This window comes from Talpa europaea, assembly GCF_964194135.1.
Source record: "Talpa europaea genome assembly, chromosome: 1".
NCBI classification, from domain to species: Eukaryota; Metazoa; Chordata; class Mammalia; order Eulipotyphla; family Talpidae; genus Talpa; species Talpa europaea.
In genome coordinates this window covers 38,958,837-38,981,928 of record NC_140073.1, presented here as the reverse complement: position 1 = coordinate 38,981,928, position 23,092 = coordinate 38,958,837, and the positions used below count along the sequence as shown (strand labels likewise).

Here is a 23,092-nt window from a genome sequence, read left to right as displayed (position 1 = left end):
ATAAGAAAATGCTGCAGTATTAAAATGGGACATTCTATTAGTGGCTAAACTAATTTTTCTCTGTAGGCTGAGCAAACATACATTGATATTAATGTAATTTTTAAAACAGTGAGGAATGGTTTTTGAATATTTTGTTCATGTTTTATGCTAACATGTTCAAAATCACCTGGATATTTTCTGGTTAGAGTTTAACTTTCTTCCTTTGTCATTCCTTAACAGTTGTATCCAGAATATTGTATGTTCTACATGGAAAACATTAGATAATCTTCAAAATAATTTTCTGAACGTAATGTGTTCCCATAATACAATGATGATTACACCTATTGTACCCAGAAATCATCATTAAAGTTAAAATTAAGAATGAAAAGAACATGCTATTTATCCAGCTGAATTCAATATGAAATAACAATCAAAGACAGAGCAATTTTAGAATCAATATGAAATTTCCATTTGCATTTTCCCTCTCAGACTCATAATCTGAATTGGTGATGGGTGGAATCTCTATCATTGGCCTATTATCTGATCAGATACTCAGCACAGTAATTTGGGAGGCTGAACTCTCTATGATTATGTAAAAACACAAACAAACAGTCCCCTACTTGTTTTGTTTTATTTAAATTTTTTGGCATGCCATCTCATCAAAGTCTTAGCACTGGCAACAGCTAGGTCCACTGGATGTCCTGATTCTTATAAACAGCATGGGAAAAAAAATCTGGATTGGGCTATTTAGATTGCTGATCAGGTAATTGGGAACAAGAGTACATTTCATGAAACTGACAATCATGGAGGAGCCAAAAATGGCACCAAAAAACAGAGAACCAGTCAAAATCAGTCTGTTGGGGAGAACCAAAATTCCAATGTTTGAGAATCCAGGACCACAAATTTTCAATAGATCTAAGGGAGTTAAACACAAGAATCAAAATAGGGGGTTCTCAGCACAAGGAAGAAATAAGATCAGTGGGAGGGAAGGAGCGAGTGAGTAAGAGAGTGAGAGATTAAATTAGTCATGAAAAATGACTACAAACAGTGGTGAATATTTGACTTAGATTGAGTGGTCTGTATGGTTTTGTGCTAGTGGGCTGAGCTATCTTAAAGAACAAAAACTGTCAAAGATTCATTTGTAAGTAAATAGTTTTAGTAAGGAACTTAGAAACCATTTTAAAAAAAGATTGTAAGGAGAATTTCAGCTACTTTGTTTCCTCGGTGAAGTAATTTTGAGAAGGTGGATCATTTAGGAGTACTATTATCCATTTATCAGAGTGCTTAAGAGGACAGAATTGGTGACCAAACTGCCTGATTTTGAGTCATTGATATATGATTTAACAGCTTAGGATTTGGACACGTTACTTGACATTTTCCTCATCTTTAAAATGGGAATAAAGTATGGCCTTCCTCATAGGATTGTTGTGAAGAATAAATTAGTTTATGTATATTTATATAACACTTTCTAGTACCAAAAATGGTATATAAGTTTAATCTATTATTATTCACTGAGGCATGATGAGTTAGGGCAGGCATTCCCTCTCTCTTCACTAGGCAAGTTAAAAGTACACCTAGAAATGACCAAGGTATATGATGTATTTGTAAAGGCAACTACACTAGGGCTTAGTTGTATCTGGGAGGTTTCTCATTCCTGACTAGGTGTACCTCCTAGATTTCTTCAGGGGACCTCCTCTTAGCTAGTATCTTTCCTACTCAGCCTGTAGGCACACCGCACCCTAAGGCGTAGCAGACCTGATGTGTGAAAATATGTGAGTGTGTTTCTCAGCCTTTCATGGGTTTTGTAAATATTGTATCTGGAATGTTTGGGGAGGCTGTAGTCTGCATAATCTTTGTACTTGCACTCAGAACTAGAAGGTCATAAGCTCTTTGGAGAGAGGGACTAGGGAATAAACATAAGAGTATCTTGACTGTCAGGCTGGGTGCTAACTTTCTGAGTAATTCCAGGCGTATCACTTAAAGTCAGGATCTGTTTTTACATCTAAGGGATGTCAAAGTTCATTTTACTGACCTCTGGTTTTCTGATTGCCTAGCTATGCTTTTAAATGTAATATGTATACTTCTAAGCCTTATATGGCATTAGAATTCTAAGTCCCTTAGAACATTGTTCTTTTAGAAATTCCCCTATATATTCTAAATCTGAGGCAAGGGAAGATAACTTTTCTTTAGACTCCAGATTTCCTTGCATTAGGAATCAGAAGATCCGAATTCAAATCTAGTCAAATGCTCTGTGGCTTGATCTAGTTTCTTTACTTCCTGAAAGCTTAATGTTTCTTCTTTGAAATGAAAATAACAATGTTACAATTAGGATGAAGATTAAATTAGATAGCACATAACACATAAAAGTGTTTAAGACAACACCTCGTTAATGAATAAGGTTTATTTTTCTTAGTTTTTCCTTGCCTATTTTCTCACTCTGATGGAGTTTCTAGAATGAGCCAATCCTATAATACCAGGTGGCTATAGTGATACAAATAACTTTACTGTTTTGTCCCCAAGAGACCAAAGAATTCCATGTTTCTGAAAGGCTGAAATTATGTCTGAATTATGGAGATGTAGCCATTGACCGGTTTTCATTCATAGAGAACGGAAATGTAAAGGCAGTCTGTCTATACTGAAGGAGAAATGCTTCATGATACCTTCATTTCCGGACCCCAAGAGGACGGGTTAAGAAAGCACAATGGGTTGAAGGGCCAGCTGTGAGATTGGGAGACTGGATGGCAGAATTCCATTGATTGTTCTTGCTTTATTGGGATTTGCAACATGAATAGACCTCAGCTGATCCAGGAATAGACTTCTTTTTTCAGTTAGAAATTGGGGAAGCTGAAGGAGAGGTGAGTGTACCCAGAATAGACAAGTGAGTTTGATCTTAATTTAGGGAGTTTGTGGGTATCCTTGTCTTGTTTGTACACCATAGATTTTTATGACATTTAAAGGACAGCTGTCTACATTTTAAGAAGGAAATTCTCATACATCTAGTGAAAAAAAAAAGTACCCTGTACCTCAGTCCATGAGCTGTACTTCCTGTGTAGTGGCCTGTAAATGATTCCTAAGAGTACAATTGCTGCATTTATTAAACTTTTTATTTACTAAGGAATGGACAGTAGCATATGGGAGCAATGACAATAGCTGACTGATGAGAAAACAAAGAAATTCCAGTATTTTGCTGTTTTGAAAAAAGTCATTCAGAGTTTAGTCATATTGGTTCAGCTGTTGTAACCAAAGACTGATAAGATAATAGAGTTCTTTGTGGTGGTTTTGTACTGAAATCCTTTATCTTTATGATGCACTGGGGCCCCTTAGAGTGAAAAGCTTTTAAAACTGCTGTTGGATTCAGAACCCAAATTAGCTGCTGGTACACTGGGACAGGGGTTCCTTTCTCAGGCAGTTACCACAAAGTAACTTTTATCAGGGGACCTTCTGATAGATTGTTCATTTCTTCATCTTACCCTATTTACTTTTCGTTGACTTTTTGATGCCCTATTTTGTGACATTTAAAAGAAGGCTATATCAAAAAAGGCCAATGTTAAGTGATGGACTAAGCTTGTGAAGTGGGGCCATCACAGCCCATCTGATGTATGAGGAGGCTGCATGGCAAGATGCAGCAGTATAACCAGGTTACCTATGGGCAGAAAAGATCAAATGCAGCTTTCTATTATGACTAGCATTGTATTTTTGGCTTTCTTCTCAGACAATGTCCATTAAAAAAAATTAGAACTGACTAGGGAATTGATTCTTAAGAGCTTTTCAACTTAATTTAAAATCCTTCTGGATTGTTGGCTGAGTTCCTTGATTGATACTGCCTTGGAGTTACTGTTAAGTGCTTCAATCTTTCCAGTACTGTTGTGGAAAAGTGTATCTCCTCCACCAGAGAACTCCATTCCAGTGTCACCCCCACCCCTCCCCGTCATTCCCAGCACATACACTTTTAGTTAATCAGGCTTCTGGCCCTTTCTTTGTTAAATTCTAATGTTTATTAAAGTAATATATGATTCACTAAAAGAGCAATGCTAGATAACATTTCTTTATTCTTTTAAATTCCCTAGGATACATTTTTAGATAATGCCATTTATTGCTATTAATTTTATTTGGCTTGGTGAATATTGTGTTTAAACACCATGCCTTTCATAAAAATGAAGAGATAAAAGCATGCGACAAATTCACAAAATTTAAATTAGCTACCCTCTTTTCCGCCCCCTCTCCCCTCTCACCTGCCCTTTCTCCCTTTAATTTTTTTTCTCTCTCTCCACTGAAGTGCTTGTTTCTGGGTTTTCTCATTAGAAAAAGTTAGTTATCGCCACATAGCAGTGACCCACTTTCGGCTACAGCTGTAAAAGAGTTACCTGTTTAAAATTTTATATTGTAAACGGCCTAGATATGGGGATATTGTAAAAGAGGTGAAGTAAATACCTATTTGGTGAAGAGCTCTGTAAAGTGCCTGCCTTGCCCCGATTTAGTGACTTCCCAATGCCCAGTCTTATTTCTAGCAACATTGATTGTAATTATATGTATTTCATGTGGCAGCACTAACTAGCAGTTTGTAGTGTCACTTTTATGAGCTGATGTAAAAAAAGACTTTTAGATGACTCTTAAACTTGATTTTATTTATTTAACATTTATATTAAGAAGAGACTTCTAATATCTTATTTTACCTAGATACCTAGATTTTTAATTTTCTCTGTTGGCTTTGGGCCTAGGGACAGGTAGTTATAATTCGTAAAGTTTAAAAAATAGTCTATTTTTGTTAATTGTTTTTAAGTTTTTCAAATTATGACCAAAAAAGGCTAGAGGGCTGATTCTGAAACTGCTATAGTGAAAGATGGTATTTGAAAACTTTTGATGAGGGAAATTGCTTGCCGTATTTACATTTTGAAAAGTGTTTCCTTATTTACGCACTATTGACTTCCTATTGAGACTCAAAATTTTAAGTACAACTGGTAAAGAATTCAATGGATCAAACTCAGTAAATCTGAAGTCACTGGAATAAAGGCCCCTAAGAAAAAAATGTGTCAATTTTAAAGGTCTTTCCTAACTGAAGACCATTTTGTGATAGAGCCAAAGGTTAATAAAATCAGTAGTGAATGTAGCAATTTTACAGATAAGCTATTCACAACAAGTGTAGTTACTTGAATAAAAAGCTAATTCAGTTCTAAAATGCCACATGCAGTAGCAGTGAATAGCTGCTTTTAGGTGCTTTCTGGAGGAGGATAAAATACAGAATCACGGCACTCTTCTCTTCCAGCGTCCCTGGCTGCCTGTAAATTGCTGTGAATGGGGCTGTGGGCTGACAGGCTCTATTAAGACAAACTGCCTTTCTCATCGGAGAGATAAAATAAATCAGGTGTTTAGTCAAATTAAAATACTTCAGCTGGAGCAGGCCCTGGGGAGCACTGATCCACCTGACTAATCTGAGAGAAACTCAAGACAGATGTGATTTGGGGATAAAGACGACCCCATGGAAAAAAAAAAACAAAAACTGCTACACTGTTTGGAGTTGGAGAATGGAGTTTACAGTGGAGAGTGTCAGGAACACACTGTGTATGATATGGGATAAAAGCAGACACATCGATGTAGCGAAGCCGTGTACGGAAGCTGTTTTTGTTGGTTCCTTTTTTGCGGTTTGTTTCTGTGTGGGAGAAAGTATTTTCTGGCAAGAGAATCATTTTAGAGGATCATTTAAAGATAGCCTGAAGAATGTGAAACAGAGTATGTTTGGCAGCTACTGATGACCTCTGCTGGCCTGGACAGATCCTGAGGATCTGATCTACTTTTTCGCCAAGTTGATTTGATCAATCCTCAAAGCATAACTTAAGACAGAATTTTCTATAGAGAGTTAAGTAACCTCAAAAGAGCAAACTGTATGGTATTTTGCCTTCTTTAACATAGCCTGACATTATTTAGGCTGCCCCACTATGTCCCATAAAATTTCAACAACTCTGGCAGTTGTAGTTCCTTTGCCAATACAAAATTTCATGTTCAATTAAACTGGTATTGTTTGAGGTGAAATAACTCATGTTCAGGGCCTCCCTGGTGGCGCAAAGGGTTATGTCGCAATCTATGAAGCTATCTGTAGCCACTAGAAGCACAAGTTCGATCCCTGGCCAGGCGGCCAGGGAACAACCAACATGGCGCAGCAGACCTCTCCTGACTCGCCCGCTGCTCCCCTCAGCAGTGTACTTCGGTCAATCTGCCTGTTCTGCTCCCCACTCTGTCTCTCTTAAATCCTCTTACCCCCCACATTTCTGGCCTGTACCCCCACTCTTGTATGCATAAATAAATCTTTTTAAAGAAAAGAGTAACTTGTGTTCAGATGTTGGTTGGTCAATGTGATCAGAGCTAGTGTTATTTTTATTAGAGCATCATAAGCATTTGCTGTTAATTAAAACAGAAAAATCCAATCCCATCAGTTTTAAATATCTGGTTTTAAACCATTATGTATGAGCAAATACACTAGTATAGTGCAGATAATAACCCCCCCCATACATGAACACATGACTAAACATTTCAAAAACATAAACTGGAGTATGGTCTATATTAGTTGAATTTTCTTTAATTTGACCTCCTAGACTAATGTCACATTACTAATAGAAATATGTGTATATAATATGTGTATGTTATATATGTGTAGTTTCCTATTCAAGAGACTAATTCCTCAAGGTTCTAATAGAAATTATATATGTTTGTGTATGTACATATAAGTCCATGTATACTTATATATGCATATATAAAGCATTTATATCCATATATAAATTTTTCATTAAGAGAAATTTTTAATTTGTTATACTGCTATATTTCATTCAAACCAATTTGTTTTCCCACCCATATCTGTTCCATATATATATATGTGTGTTCCTCAAATTTAAGAGAAATATAGTAGCAGCCTTCTTATGAGTATCTAAATCCTCAGTTTAAAAATACTGATCTCTGACTCGTCTTCTTCCTCAGTCCAGTGAAAAACTTACTTAGATGTCAATTAAGTTTAACAATTAAGCGAATTGAATGTCATGCTGATTTTCAAAAAGATTCTGCTAAATGTCATTCTGTAATTCAGATATACTTATCCTTGTTTATTAGCATTGTAGTCACAAATGCATTTGTAGACCTCTTGGCTTCATCTTGAACAGAGAAGCTAAGGAGTCATTTATATCCTAAGCTTCTCTGTTTCCTATTTAAAGGATTTTACATATTGAAGATAGCCAAAAAGACATTGTTTAACCTGAGAAAAAATTTTCTAGTCTTTACTAGTGAATCTAAATTTTATTTTATTTTTTTAATTTATGATTATTTTTGAGTCAATTTTCTTTCTTTTTCTTTTTAAAAGATTTATTTGTTTATGCATATAAGAACTGGGACACAGGCCAGAGTTGGGGTGGGGGGGTGAGAGGATTCACCAGAGACAGAGTGGGGAACAGAACAGGCAGACTGACTGAAACACACTGCTGATGGGAGCAGCTGGCAAGATAGGAGAGGTCTACTTCGCCATGTGGGTTGCTCCCTGGCCAGCCGGGGATCGAACTCGTGCTGCAGAGGCTGCAGACTGCTTCACAGTATGGTGCTTAACCCCTTGTGCCACCAGGGAGGCTCATGAATCTAAATTTTAGATCCAATTCTTGTAGGAGTCTTTGCCCAAAATTTCTTGATTGCTCTTCTTTTTACCAAAGCATTATGATACAGTAGTAACTTCCCTAGTACCCAATAAACTTTCTCTTAACTCACCATATATAGATAGGTATAACAAGAAAATTACATAGCGATCATATTGCACAAAATACATGTAGTAAAAAGTGCACACATTCTCTTTATTTAACCTTATAACTTTCCAAACTATTTTCCATACTGCAGCCAGAACGACAACATCATCAGTTGATGAAAATGCTTTAGTCTTTTTGAAATATTCTTAGACTAAATATGAAGTTCATCAAGCATGGTCTGTAAGGAACTAAATGTTGTGACCTTTTTCTGCCTCTCTGGCCTCCTCTGGTATTTTGCTGCCATTAATTTTCCTTGCTTAAGTTTTAGTACCTTCTTTTAGCTTCTGGAAAACACTGAAGCACTCCTACTCCCACCTTTACCAGGTCTTTGAGGAAGTTTTTTCCTCCTCAAAAACTGCTTGACCATCCTCTAACTCTTTTGCCTAGTTAACTCATATTTATCTTCCTGCTAATCCGTTACTTTTTCTGGCACATGTTCCCTAAACTTGGCCTCCCAAACATGGCTAAACTTCCCCTAAATCCTATATAATTATAATTTACATTTATTTGTGTGATGGTTTGAATATGGTGTCTCCCCTCTTTGGACTGCAAATTGCATGAGAAGAGGGAAGTGTGTCTGCTTTTTCTTGACATGGTATCCTTAATTCTTGACAAAGTATCTGATACCTGGTTTCCATTTGGGAAATAGTTTTTCATTAATAATGCATAAAATGAGTAACTACTTAAATTTCATACTTGTGTTTTCTCATACCTGTCTATATTAACATACACATTGAGCTTGTCGTGCCTTTGAAAAGATTTTATGATCCCCTCTGGAAACCTGCTTTTATATTTTAATATTTTTGGATCAGGAAGTTCTTCCTTTTACCAAATTGAAAATACTATTGCTGAAATAAAAATAACTCATTAAGAAAATAATTGATTCCAATGGTTAGAACAGTTGATCACTATCCTTGATATAGTACAGTGTTCTCATCAGTGGAATACATTTGTTAATATCTTACTACTTTGTTTTTCTTTGAATTTTGATTTTAGGCCATCTTTTAGCTCACTGATTCTTTAGGAATATGGGAGTACTGATAGTTAATTCTTTCAGAATTTGATTTGACATTAAGAATTCCTAAATGTGCTAGCTTTCTCCTGACAATAGTTTTTCCTTATGGGAATCACATACTAGAAAGTGCTGGACATAATCTCTGAAGGTTTTCTTTCTCCATGGGCCATGCAGAAAATAGGGCCACTCTTAATTTAAATATGCTTTAGTTTCTCAGGTTGTCCTAGTGCTTTCTTAGCAGGAATGGTGCTGGTGGTGTGTGTGTGTGTGGGGGGGGTTCATTACGAGATTGGCGTCTCCTCTTCCACATGCACAAAAATTGGCAATCTTTGTCCCCTTTGACAGCTGGTGGCATCTTTCTGAAAAGCTTTCAAATCATAGATCATTTCTTCATAATGAAACCTGTGTAGTTCAAATACAGTGGGTTGAAACTCTTATCTTATGCTGCAGTAAAATGCTCTAATTTAGATTCACAAAAGGATTCTGTACCCTTTACTTAGGAGAGCTGTGCAATTTACCCATAAAAAGACTGTTCAGCACCATTAGTGCATACCATAAGTGTTCAGCAACATCATATTCATTAAACACCACATCCTTATGCATAACCTTTTCAACCTCAAATGTGTTTTTTCCCTTTGAAGAATGACAAATGACAAAGGGGTGAGGGAGTCCTCTAAGCAACGTTGTTGCCTTTAAGGATGAACTTGGAACTTCAGCTTGATCCCCTCATAGGAAAAATAACAGCTTGAATCCTTTCTTACCTGAGGCAGCGCAGCTTTATTTTCTCTTTAGAATTTGTCCCATGGCCAAGAGAGTGACCCCTGACTTCTGAACTTTGGAGACAGATCTTTGTACAATGGAAAAATTGGATTAGGGCAATGATCAGAAAATTCCTTAAATAACATTTATTAAGCACCTATTCTTTCTTAGATTCTATGTTAGTCACTAAGTGTAGAAGTGGTTCTAGAATATTAATACAATCACAGGTTCTAATCTTTGTTATTAAATATCATAAATTTTCAAACTTGACCAGGTAGTTGTGGCTTGGAATAGAAAGGGGAGTGTGGTGAAAGGGAAAGAACGAGGTAGGTTGTTCTGCTTTTTGTTGTCGATTTTTCGAAGAGTGGGAGGAAAGAGTGAGTGAGAATTTCATCAGTGACGATATTTTTTCTTGGCGGGGCAATGACTAAGCCTAACATTTATTCCACCGCTCTAACAACTGTGGTGTTCCTGGACTCACAGTGACCTTTATTGTCCTAAATCTTTAAATGTCTTAGGGTGGTCCTTTTCTGAATCTACCCACCACCCTAACCTTTCCCCAATTCACTTAGACTTTTCGCAAACTTGTGAGATATCTTCTTGCTTTCATTTTTAGGTACACCTGAGAGTCTGGCAGAAAAAGAACGACAGCTCTCCACCATGATTACCCAGCTGATCAGTTTACGGGAGCAGCTCTTGGCAGCGCACGATGAACAGAAAAAACTGGCAGCCTCACAAATTGAGAAACAACGGCAGCAAATGGACCTTGCTCGCCAACAGCAAGAACAGGTGAGCCCTGCAAAAGGAGCTGACTAACTGGAAATGTGGAATGTGCCAAGCTCAGAGAGTAATCACATTGATTGGTTTATTTGTCATAAGCATGCCTAAAAGACAAAGAAGAAGAAGAAATGAAGAAGGAAGAATCCTCTGGAAATCTAGGGTCTTCAAGAATGCTGAGGGTTTGTGTGAAGACAGAGGAAGGCATCATAGCAACTGAGCATAACTGAAGTGATTACACTGTTTTAGGACAGTGATTAGTCACTCAGGGATTCTTATTCACATAGATATCACATGTATTCCCAACATACCTTAACCCTGAGTCAGTAGTTTTTCTCTGAGCCTTCTGCTTCTCATCCAGAAGAAGAGGTCCTGATCTAGAAAACTTTGAAGACTTTTCAGCTCACTGACCTAATCTTCACTTTAAAGCTAGGGTAATCATATATATCAGTTTCCCCAGAATTGCCCCAGTTAATACCTGTTTTCTAGGAAAATGAGTAATAATACCCCCCTTCCATTTGCAAAAGTTGTCCTGGTTTGGGTGAGAAATTTTATGTTACTCTATAGCATAGAGAAATTATTGAAAACAAATTAGCACAAGACTTCTATAAGAATTTGACTTCACTGATTTAGAAGTGACAAGGAAGAAGGAAAACAGGAAAGTTTAAATATATAACTTTTAAAAAATAAATCACTTTCCCAAATGTTTTTCCTGTCTCGTAAGAGTACATTAATCTAGCAACAATGTTCCCATAGAGTAGCCCCTGATGCTTTAGATCAGACAGAGCCAAATTAATGTGCAGTTTTTAGGAATCTGACATTATTACTGGAATTATCTTTTCAGTTAAATGTATTTTATAGGGGTATATAGAGCAATATATGCTCTGTTGATTTTAATGAGTTGTGACGTCTGGTATTTTATATGCTTGAATATTTGCCCACATGTAGGAATATGGACTCAGCCCCTAATGGAAAATAACATAAAGGAACACTGTAAAAAATCAGAAGTTAGAATGTCATTTAGCCATCCAGAGATGACACAGTAATTAACTATTGACACTTGTGAATAAGCTAGCACAAATTAATCTTGACACATTTGCAGACGAGTGATATCTTACAGTGAACACTTTGTAATTATATTTCAAAATGAAAATTAAATGACACTTAAAACTAGGTTGTCATGCTCAATGAAGCGAGCATGTAGCTCAACCGATTGGCAAATAAAATTCAGAATTTGAGCCACATGGTGCTTATGTACCATACTTCACAGTGTCAAACCCATGCGTCTAGAGTAGATGATAGTAATTGCACTGTGGTGTTTTGGAAGCATTTCTATGTGGCACTTTATCATTTAGGAGGGACCATCAATATTGGCTGCCTAGTGGTATTTCACTGGTTTGCTAGGAGGAAATAAATATTCAGGGGACCCAGCATCTATACCTAGAGCTGCAGAGTGAGCTGTCCGTTTCTGATTTGAATGGTGACAAGCAGGGTGGATCTTTCCAACCTGATTAAATACTCTTTCCATTTTGCTTATAAAGCTTTGGGGAGGAGTGGTCTCATTTCTCAAGCAGTAGCCTATGTTAGGGGCAGCTTTATCATGACTTTCAGTAGGAGCTAGTCATCACTGCCATTTCGTCCTCTTCTGCTGAATGAAATGTGATGTGAGTGCTTTCCTCTGCTCCAAGCTAACACATCACAAAGATTCAGGAAGTATACATCTGATGCACTCTCATTTCCACTTCCAACATCCCCTATTCTAGAATACTGGCTTTTGAAAATAGAAGAGATAGGGAGGGGGAAAAAACCCTAACTCTTGACCATAGGGTTCCACTAAACTAACTCCTTCCCACTGGACACTTTTCTCTCTGGCTTCCTAAGTTTGTGGAAAGTGTGTTCTTACTAAGGGGCATCCCCCCGGGGCTTCAAGCTCCAGCAGCACATTTTTCCAGGCAATAAGTAGCCCAATGCCTAACTCTTGCTTTATAGTAAACACCATTATTCTAGAGAAGTTGTTTGCTCCCCTGAGGGGCAGATTCAGTCCTCAGTAGCACTTGCATGAAGTGGTTAATATTCTTTTTTATAGACTAGACAGCATGTGAAGATGTTGAATTGATTGTTGAATGAAGCAAAGGAATATAAAACTTGCATGTAGATCCTGTAAATTAATACATTACTCTCAAAAGGCTAAATGGATAACTATTCAATTTTGTTTGTTTTAAAAAATGCTTTGTACATGATGTATGACAGCAACAAAAAAGCTAAAGATTTTTTTTACATTTGCTGTGTGGGTTGTTTTTTTCTTTGGCATTTCTTTGACAATATTTGTGTTGTCAGTTCTGAAAATATTTACATCAAAAAAATGTTTCACCAAAGTCTTTGCTTACAGATTTTACTTTTCATATCCAATTTAAGTTTTTGAAAAAAATGTAGCCTGTTATTCTGTTTTTAGTCTTCAAGGATTAATTTTGAAATTTTCATTCATTCAAAAATGACCAATACAGGTGTAGATGAATTGCTCACAAATGTAACAATATAGAGAGCTTTAACTTATAAAGTTTTGGGGGGTAAGTGGAGAGATGGCACCTATTTAAGCTTTTTCCTTTTCTCGCATTCTGCCTCTCTCATTTTATGGGACTCTTACATAGAAGTGTAATAAAGTATTCTTGTAATGCCAAGAGAGATACCTGAGATAATCACAAAGGTGTAAGCATTTCATTTTAACTTAATGAAACTTTATTTCTGATAGATTGCAAGACAACAGCAGCAACTTCTGCAACAGCAGCACAAAATTAATCTCCTGCAGCAACAGATCCAGGTCAGTGTATTTTATTACTCTCGTCTGATTATACGTAAATACTTTCCTCCTTGAAAATGGAATTTAAAATGCTGCAAATGTACCCCTCTCTTATAAACAGCACCAATAGGGTTGTTATTCAAGGATGTTACACACAATTGTGTAAGTGGATATAAGAAATAGATTTCTTTTCTGATGTGATACGTAAGCAGAATAAACCTTATCTATTATTTCCTCCTGTCATTTGTCTGACATAACCTAGTGGAAACTTAATGGTTTCCAAGGTAGCACACATATGGCTATTTTTATTGTCAAAAGCCACTGTCTGTTTTGTATTTTACCATCTAATAGTACATGAGGAGAAGCCTCTTTTTATTTACTTTGTGGGACAAGCCGATTGGGCCAGCTATGAGAAGAATATTATGACTTGGTAAAAGGCTGATACAATTACTTTGTCCTTTAACAAATTTTTACTGCATTTCTACTGGGTGCTCAGGAAATATAAAGATTAATGAATAACTGTCTGTCTTCAAGAAGCGTGTAGTATAGAAAGGAAGAAAACTTATTCCTCAATAATTGTACCACAGTTTAGAAATACCCCTTTTTATTGTGGCAGGGGTATAGATCATAATTACAATGGCCTAGAAAGGAATCCTTTCTGTTATTCCATCTAGATGCTTAATGGTTTATTTAACTAACAACTTGAGATGAGTAAGGGAAGTGGTCTTCAGTTTTTAAGTAGTCCCTGTTTTTGAACAGGAACATATATGTGTGACTTTTCAGAAGCCAGAGGAATAAGATTCCAGAGTTATATGTTCCCCCACAATAGACTCTGGTTTCTCTTGGTTGCTTTATTTTTTTAACTTCTGGCATCTGTGATTTGCTGTAGTTGAGGCAGTTCAATCTGAATTTTAAAAATTCACCCACAAAGTTGTAACATACTCTAATTGTCTACCTCATTGATGAAAACCAGTGATTTTTAACTTAGATCCTTGCTTCATTTGGTAATTATTCTGAGTGTTCCAGTAGTAGTCAGTGCATTTAAAACATCAATTTGGTACCTCTTGAAGAAGTATCTGTACTTAATATTTTGTCCAGCTACCTTTACTAGGAGGTTTTAAGCAGTGATAATTGTTTTGTTTTCTTTTGGTTTTTCAGTTCTGATTCTATAGTCCATACTCAAGTCTATATATTTCAGAATAAAGAGTTCAAATTAGAAGAGTTGGAACATCTCTGGCATTTTTGACACTCAGCCTTTATAGTTAAATCTTGGAATAATTTCTCATCCTCTTATCTCTTTCATGACTCATGTTGAAATCCTCATGTAATTGTCCATGTGTTCCTTTGCTCTGCCTTTAGAATTTTCAGTGTGTCTCCTGCTAAAGTCATGATTTTTAGCCTGTGACTTCCTACATTTTTTTCTCTAGATCCTTCTCTGAAAACTCTAGTTGTTAAATAACTTAATCCTGTGGTTCTGTCTGTTTCTCTTACTTGTAAATCAGGAATGAAGACGTTCCTTAAGGCATTTTCATATCAGTTACTTTTAAATGTTTTTACTACTTTATTACTCACTACTATATTTATATTGAATATATTTCACTTAGTTGCCCAATGTTATTTGTACTAACTGACTGTCTTAATTGATGTTTGTCTGTGGTTCTGTGGATTTAAGATGAACAGCAACCAATTTAGTTCAGAGTATTGTTATGAAATATTACTAGTAGTTATTGACTACATATAATTTTATAGTCATAACTTGACTACAAGAAATTGATGTCTTTTTCAGGAAGCTATAGAACTTGATGTTAAAATATTATATTCATTTTGAGACGATAAGGAGATTGTCTTACAAGTTTTCTAATACGAGTTTAATTTCTTTAGAAATTATATTTCTCATTGTTTAGATTTTTTTTAAATGGAAGTTAATCAGCACTTGATCTCAGCAGCATAAATTATAAAAGGTCATAGTGAAACTCAAAGAGTTAGACTTTCATTCATTTTAGAAATATGGGATTCTTTGTAATAAGAATTTATATTTCAAAAAATAAAAGGAAGCAATAACCTGTATTTACAGTTCATTCTGTCCTGAGCTACTGCATTATTACATATCTTGTCAGCATTTATCTTATCAGTATGAGACCATTCAAAGAATTTTTCAAATACTGAAATACACTTACTCCTTACACAAAACATTTATCTTTGGCACTTACATAGCAGTTATTTGATACTCACACTTTTAGTTTTGTTTTGGTAGGGGAATGATTTAACTCTTTTCAAATATGGCTTTTGACAAGCCATACACATGGCTTTTGACAAGCCATACACAGTGATTATTGTTGGCCTAATTTTAATATAGTTTTGAGCAAAATATAAAATTTCAGATGTGCTTCACAAAGATTTTTGTCATTAAGATTCATGCCTCCTTTTGAAAACAAAATAGAATAAAGTGTCAAATAGAACGATGAATACAAAATGTAACATCTGTTCAGAAAGCAAGTGAATACACAATTTGAGAAAATTTGACCTTTTTTCTTCATTTTAAATTTTGAATTTTTTTCTTTTTTTAATATAGAACCTACTAGCTAACATGGTCAGCAAAATGAAGCCATGAAGACACTTATCAGGGGGTTATATTCAAGACAGTACTTTACTTCTAGTTCAGAATGCTTACTTTTGAGTTAGTGCCTTTGTTTTATAATTTCAAGCTGTAATAGAAAGAAAGGAAAGCATCCACATTCTTGCAATAACCACACACAAACAAATCTGGGCCTATTATAGTGGAAGCTAATGAAACCTGAATGGCTTGCACAGATTGAAAAGTAGAATTTTCATTAGAGATAGGAAAAGGCATGACCAAAATAGTATTGTAGAATCTCCATGCTTATTTGTAATCTATCATAATTTTTACATGCAGTTAATATATCATTTATGTTGTTCTTCCTTAAATATATTTTTAGATGATTTTGTATTCCTAAAACCTAACTAAACTTTTAAAGAGATAGTTTTAAAAATATGTTGTATTGAAAAAGTAAAATGGAATGATTTTGCAAGCTGTTTTTATATTTCCAGTCGATTTTTTGTCAGTTAAAAAATGAGATAATAACTTTAAATGATTATTAAAATACTTTAATATTAACAGATCTTGTAGGCAGCTATTTGTTCAGAGAATTCAAATCCCTCTGTGCTTTGGGGAGAATGGTGATTCTTCTAATTTGCGATATATAAAGTAATTCCCCCAATATGGAGCCCATAAAAAAGTTAGATATTTTTGATAGTTCCAGGACTGAAATAGCACATTTCTTACCAATTCTGTGGAAAACAAAATTAATAAATCACAGAGTATGGGTCTTTGCAGTTGGGAATATTGATTCTTATGCTATAATTATTACAAAGGACAGACATCTGCTTCAGCAATTTCATCCTCTTTCTCCCACCCCCACTTGACAGTGTCTCAGTTGATCTTTTGAAGTATTTTATTTGTAAATTATGTTAATTGGTAAGCAAAATTCACTTTTAATGCATCAGACGTATCAAAACATGTTTGAAGTATTTTGATCAACTATTAAATATAAATCTACTTTAAGCAAAATAAAAAATTTGTTATAAATCCTGATTTTCTTGATCCACTCATGTATTTATTCACCTAATATTTGTCTGTATTATAGTTTTTGAGTCTAGAAAAAACATTCTCTTTTTAAATTTTTTTTATTATTTAAATTTTATTTTTATATTCCCCTTACAATTACAACCCGCTTATTTTGACCCCAAGCACTCCTTTCCCCACCCCCCCACCCCCCAGAGTGTCTCTGGTTCATAGTTTGTTGATTTTGATATTTTCTTTCTTATAGTTTTTCTTTTTCCTGGTCCCTTATTTAAGTTTTCTAGATTCTTGCTATGAGTGAGACCATCCGGTATTTTTCTTTTTCTTTCTGGCTTATTTCACTGAGCATGATCCCTTCCAGCTCCATCCATGTTGCTGCACATTGCGTGTGTTTATCTTTTTTGAATGCTGAGTAATATTCCATGGTGTATATGTACCACATCTTCTTGATCCAGTCATCCATTTTTGGGCATTTGGGTTGTTTCCAAAGCTTAGCTATTGTAAACAGTGCTGCTATAAACATAGGGGTGCAGGTGCTCTTTGGAATTGATGTTTCTGTGTCCTTTGGGTAAATACCTAGGAGTGGAATTGCTGGATCATATGGAAGCCCTATGTTTAGTAGGTCCAGAGATCTCCACACAGCTCTCCGTAGTGGTTGGACCAGTTTGCACTCCCACCAACAGTGCAGGAGAGTTCCTTTTTCTCCACAACCTTGCCAACATTTGTTGTTGCTAGTTTTAGAAAAGACATTCTTCATGGATACAACATACCTCCCTTTGTTTTGATAGCAAGTCAACAGGAATACTTTTAACATTGGCATTTTGTTGCTAGACTTAATCTCAGCAAGATAATTCAGCTCATTAAAATATTTTCATGATAAATGTACTTTTCCAGGCATGACTGGTGCTATCCAGTTATTCATATCTCTTAAGACTCCAATTTTAGAATTATTCAATCAACTTATACTGGGTGCTATATGGCAGTGTCCTCACCTCACATCACTGTCCGGACAACAATTTCTTAAAAATAGAAGAGAATCTAAGCTTTTTAGCATAAAAAACAAACAAAAAAGAAAACCAGACTGACTGGTTGGGATTTTTTTGGCGTTTAGCTTCCTGGGCCAGGGCAAATGATTTACTCAATTAATTTAGATATACCTTCTTGTGTATAATTATGAAACTTGAAATTCTTAGCTTTTTGATCATCTTCACAATTGTAAAACTTTATGATTAATATGCAGTGTTCGTTACCCTTTATCATTTAATATATATATTAGATGTACAGATTCAATCTGTGAAAGGCCTAAGCTAAATGCCATTGGTGCTGCATTGCAGATATGCTTTCTTATTCAAAAACTTTGTCTTTTAAATGCTGTAACACATGCTATTTATTTACTTTACCAAAACCAGTGTTTGTCTCTTCATTGAAGCTTCACTCTCTTCTTAAGAGTAAATGAATATTTTTCAGCGATTTCTCTCTTCTGATTATAATGTATCCCTGTATGTTATTTGTGCGCTATATTCCTGAGTGTCATTAAATGTGTGTTCTCTTTTGCTGTCTGGAAACCAGAAGACAGTGTTACCACTATAAGCAAGGAGATGACTGTTTTGAAACATTAAGCAGAATCTCACCTTTTAAAAAGATAAGCCTTGCTTTTTGTTTCCTTCAGTATGATTAACTACAGGCATTTCAGGTATCTGCTGAGCAGAATAAGGACTACCTTTTTATGTGAAGTAGTTGTCTAAAAATCAGAAATAATTACTTTATACATTAGCCTTCCTGGCCTGCATGACCTGGTTAATTAATTTTTTGCTAGGATAATAATAATAGATATATATTTGAAGATATGCTTCATCATTAAGTATCTAATTGACCTCTAATTTTAAGAGTTGGACCTTCCATTTATTGTCTTTTGGAAATGGCTAGAGCAGCCAACAAAAAGACTGAGGAAAGAAAGAAGTCTTCCACTAAGTTCCTCTGTCTTATATTGGACATATCTCTTTGTTAATTGTATTTAGCATTGATAAACAAAAAGAATTTCAGTGCCCCGGTTTTGACTCTAGTGAATAGTTCTTTGTGTGTGTGTGTTATTGATCAGGAAACAGATCTCCTTCCAACAACTGCTGTACAGGGCCAAAAGAACCCATTGAAAGTAATTTGATACTTCTGTTGGCACTGTACATTTATCTGATATTCTTGCAGTAAAATGAGGATTATAAACAAAGCATAGAACTCTAGGATTAGCTCCCAGCTTCAGCAAACCCTTAAAATATTTTGTAATTCTATCTTCCATCATGAATTGGTCAGGAAAAGCAGATGACTCTCCTCTCTCAGTTTCCCTGCTGTATGCTGTTTTTAATTGCCCAAAGGCAGGTTGTTGTGATCTTCTTTGGAAGTTTAAAACCAAGATAAAAATGCAAATCTAATTATTTCTTTTATGTAACCTAATTAACATTTTAAGTGATGATAGATGCTCTATAGCCTGCTTCAAACATTTTAATATGAAGTTTCTGAATTATAAAGAATAGGTAAAGCTGAACAACAAGGATTTTAATAACTGAAACTATAAATTCTTATTGTGAATTAGAAATTGTATTAATCACACTAGACTGTTTAATTGGAGTGGATCTAAAAGATGTGATACCCGACCAGATCCCATGAGCTATGCAATGGATTTATCATCAGTTTGCTACCTGTGTTTTACATGTGATCATATAGCAAAGAACATACTTAATAGGCCATAAACTCATGGTGAATCTTAATGCTTTTCAGGCACTAGCCTTCAGTTTTCTCAAAATCCCTCTAGCTTACCCTCCCTTCTCTACCTTATCTATTTTTGCTTATCTCTCAGACTCCACTCCCCATCTCTGTCTAACTAGTGATACTAAAAACTTAGGGAAACTGAAATCTCAGCTTCTTTCTGGCATTGATGAAAGTGGGAGACTGTCTTACTTCTTCAGATGGAGGAATACATGGAACAGAGTGGGAAAATGATCCAGATGGTGTCAGCATGCTACATTACACAACATCAAATTAACCCCCCCAGAAAAAAGGCATCTCTTTTCTGATTTCCTTGATCCCTCTGATTCCTTTGGAGGCAGTAGTCTTTAGCTAGAATTTATAACATACAAAACAAAAATTTTATTTGTATGGTTATCTTTTGTTTATAAATGATTTTAGTTTTTGATTTGCGGAAGAAATAAGAAATTGCCTTTACTTAAAGAAAAAAAAGAATTTAAATGAGAACCTTAAGCATGTAATATGTGGATTCTTGGGTATGGCAAAAATTATGAAGGTAGTTCTTTAATGATAAAATTTTGGGAAATTCTTAAAAGATCACTAAACTCAATGGTTTCAAATAGACCACCCTACCTCCATGTACACAGAATGTTATTTATTTTTTTCAGAGAAAGAAAAAGTTTACTGAGGAGAAGGGGGAGGGAAATAAAGTGGGACTCTCAGGCCTGTGGAACCAGGCCAGGGAGGGGCAAGGTTGCCCTACAGAGAATGTTAAACCTGAAAACATCACCTAGAGGTCCTCACAGTTCTCATTCAGTAGTTGGGGCACAGTTTGTAGCTATTCCTATTCAACAGCACCATAGTGGTTTATCATTAAACTGTACTTAAAAATAACTCTGAGTTTATGTTTTGTTCTAGTTTCTTTGGAATAATAATGCCTTTTTCTATGAAGTAAAGGTGATAATAGATGATATCTTCTTTATTTCACTGTTTTCTGGTAGTTTCACTTGGTAGCATAAAAATGCTTCCAAATATATGTAACTTGTCTCCACATTTTTCTTTGGAATCTCTGCAACTCTTACTCTTGTCCAAATGCTTTACTTTACACCAGGAAATCAAGCGCACAGATCACAAACCTGTCTAAGCTTAAAATGTTAAATATTGTCAGAACCAGAGTGGAACTCTGTATAGTCTTTCATAGTCTAGTATTGTTTTCCAACATTCCAGGTTGTGTCCTAATTTGTCCTTTTCATGACTTGAGTAAATCTTTAGTCTCCTAGTGTGTAAAATGTGGACAATAGTACCTAACATCTAAAATCTTATTACATTCTCTTTATATGTAAATGGGAAAAAAATTGGCATTAGAATCAATTTCTATCCCAGAGTCAATATGTATCCTCCTGTGACTGTGGGAGTATACCCACATAGAGAGAGATAAAAAGAGCATAACTGTAATTTTTTTTGTAGTAAGTATGAAGTATATTCATGACTGTGTGACTCCTTTGATACTTATATTTAAACTTAATTTTATTACTTTCAGGGATTTTGAACTGATATGTCTCTATGTTAAGGATCAATGATCTTTAATGGTGATACCCTTTTTTATAGCTACTATCTCCAGTTGACAAGAAGTGATCAGTGAGTGAGAGCATTTGTTGCCAGTGGTTCTCAATCTTGGCTGTATTTCATAATCATTTAGAAGCCTAAGAAAATACTGATACCTGGGTTTCATCCCAGACATTCTGATTTAACTGGTCTTGGGTAAAGTTCCAGATGGGAACTGTTAAAAGCTCACTCAAAGATTCTTGAGGATAATCCAGATTGAGGAATACTGCTCTATACAGTGTGTTGCAGATTAAATGGTTAAATGTCAACTCTAAGTTCTTTGGACCATCTACTTCTTTTTCTCTCTGTCTCTCTCTCATTGGGGCATAACTTCTTAAGCAGTTGAAGTATACTTTTGGATTTAGTCATAGCTATTTTACTTAAGAGCTAGAAAGCTTATAGTGGATCATGGTTTAAATAATTTTAATAAATTTAGTTTTCTAATAACTTGATTTTTTATTTATGTATGGGTGTACTGGAAAGAGAGGGATGTGTTGCTGTCAGAAGATTTGTGTCTTTGGGAGAAATATTTAAAATAAAATTAAGCATATTCTTTCTTATATAATAACATGACACCTTTCATAAAGAAAGTTCTCAGATATCATTTGATTCCTACTACCTGATCAAAATGAATTTTGACCTAGAATATCAACCTGTCATTTTTTTAAATGTGTTTTTTTTTAATTTCTGTGAAATATTTATCTTGACATATCTGAGAAATATATCTGAATCCACTTTTAAGACAAATTTGTACATGTATTTAGAAGGTATAAAGAATAAGATGTGCTGTTTCAGAGTATACATAATTTGAACATTTTGTAGACCAGCATGGGGTACTAGAACCAAATAAACCAGGACTTGAATTCTGGTTCTACAACTTATTAGCTCTGTAATCTGTTTTGCTACTTACTAGCTGTGAGACATGTTACTTATTGTCTCTGAGCCTGCATTTCCTAATTCTTAAGAGATGGATAATGGTAATACCTTATGTGTTGTGGGATTTTAGGTATAATCATACAAAATTCCTAGTAAGAGCTCAGTGCATTCTGTCTACCACTATCACTCTATTGTCATTGCTGTTGTTCTTGTATACTAGGTATAGGAATAATTTCAGTATCCCTAACAGAGAAACACACATGTACATATTTTGGATCTGTGTGTATAAGCCTGTTTGTATCTATATACACATGCAAGGTTAGAACCAAAAATTATTTATGTGAATATGGCATGATCACTGTGGATGCACTATAATCAATTATTATCACCATGATAATCTAGTGGAAAAGAAAAAGCAACAGTTTTCTCCCTGCCACATTAGAGCTATTTCAATGGTAGGTAAAAGGAGACTAAGCTTTATCAGGCACTCAGAAATGGTTGGTTGAGAATTAGATCTGCCTAGACATTGCCTAAAAAGGAGTATGGCATTTTATTTTTGAAAATAGGGTCAAATTCTTACCTTTCACACTGGAATGGGCTTTTCTATTAGATCAATAGTCCTTGTGAAGTTAGAGTGATAGTAAATGAACCTTTCCAATTTATAGCTTTTTTTAAAAAACACAGATGAAGTTATGTGATGTAGCACCACAAAATGCAAAAGTCCTTCTTGTTTAAAATAAAGTTGTTCATATAAATCTTATGTGTGCCATCTCCCATAAGTCAAGCATTTGCCCAGCTTTTGTGAATTATGCCTACACTTAGAATTTAAGAAGTTAAACAGTATGCATACCAGACTTGAGAGATGGGAAATAAAAATTGATATACTGTGTGACACTTGATATAGCACAGGAAAATATCCTTCAAATTCTGAAGAGATCTACTGACATAACCATTTTTTAATTCACATAAGGTAATTCCCACTCAAAGTTATTAATGTTAGAGTCCAATATTTTTACTTGTTCAGAATAGAAGAAAATGAATGATGCAAAAGGTGTAATGTCTCACTGTGAGACACCAAATTCATTTTATCCACCACCCAATCCATTAGCAAACTGTTAAAATTGTAACATTAAACAATGAAAGTTAAGGAATTCACAGATCAGAATAAAGGG

The 23,092-nt window shown here is 35.1% G+C and overlaps 1 protein-coding gene across 7 annotated transcripts in view; it reads left to right on the top strand.

Moving 5' to 3' along the window:
- The window catches only part of SOX6 (SRY-box transcription factor 6), a 306,844-nt gene that overhangs the window by 123,023 nt on the left and 160,729 nt on the right, over positions 1-23,092 (top strand). For 5 of the 7 annotated variants that reach the window (XM_084254044.1, XM_084254043.1, XM_084254041.1 and 2 more), the window contains exons 4-5: positions 10,142-10,314; positions 13,052-13,126. In XM_084254044.1, coding sequence (XP_084110170.1) covers positions 10,142-10,314; positions 13,052-13,126 — 248 coding nt within the window. The remainder of the gene's footprint in view (positions 1-10,141; positions 10,315-13,051; positions 13,127-23,092) is intronic. The other 2 variants (XM_084254042.1, XM_084254038.1) reach the window with 1 other exon arrangement.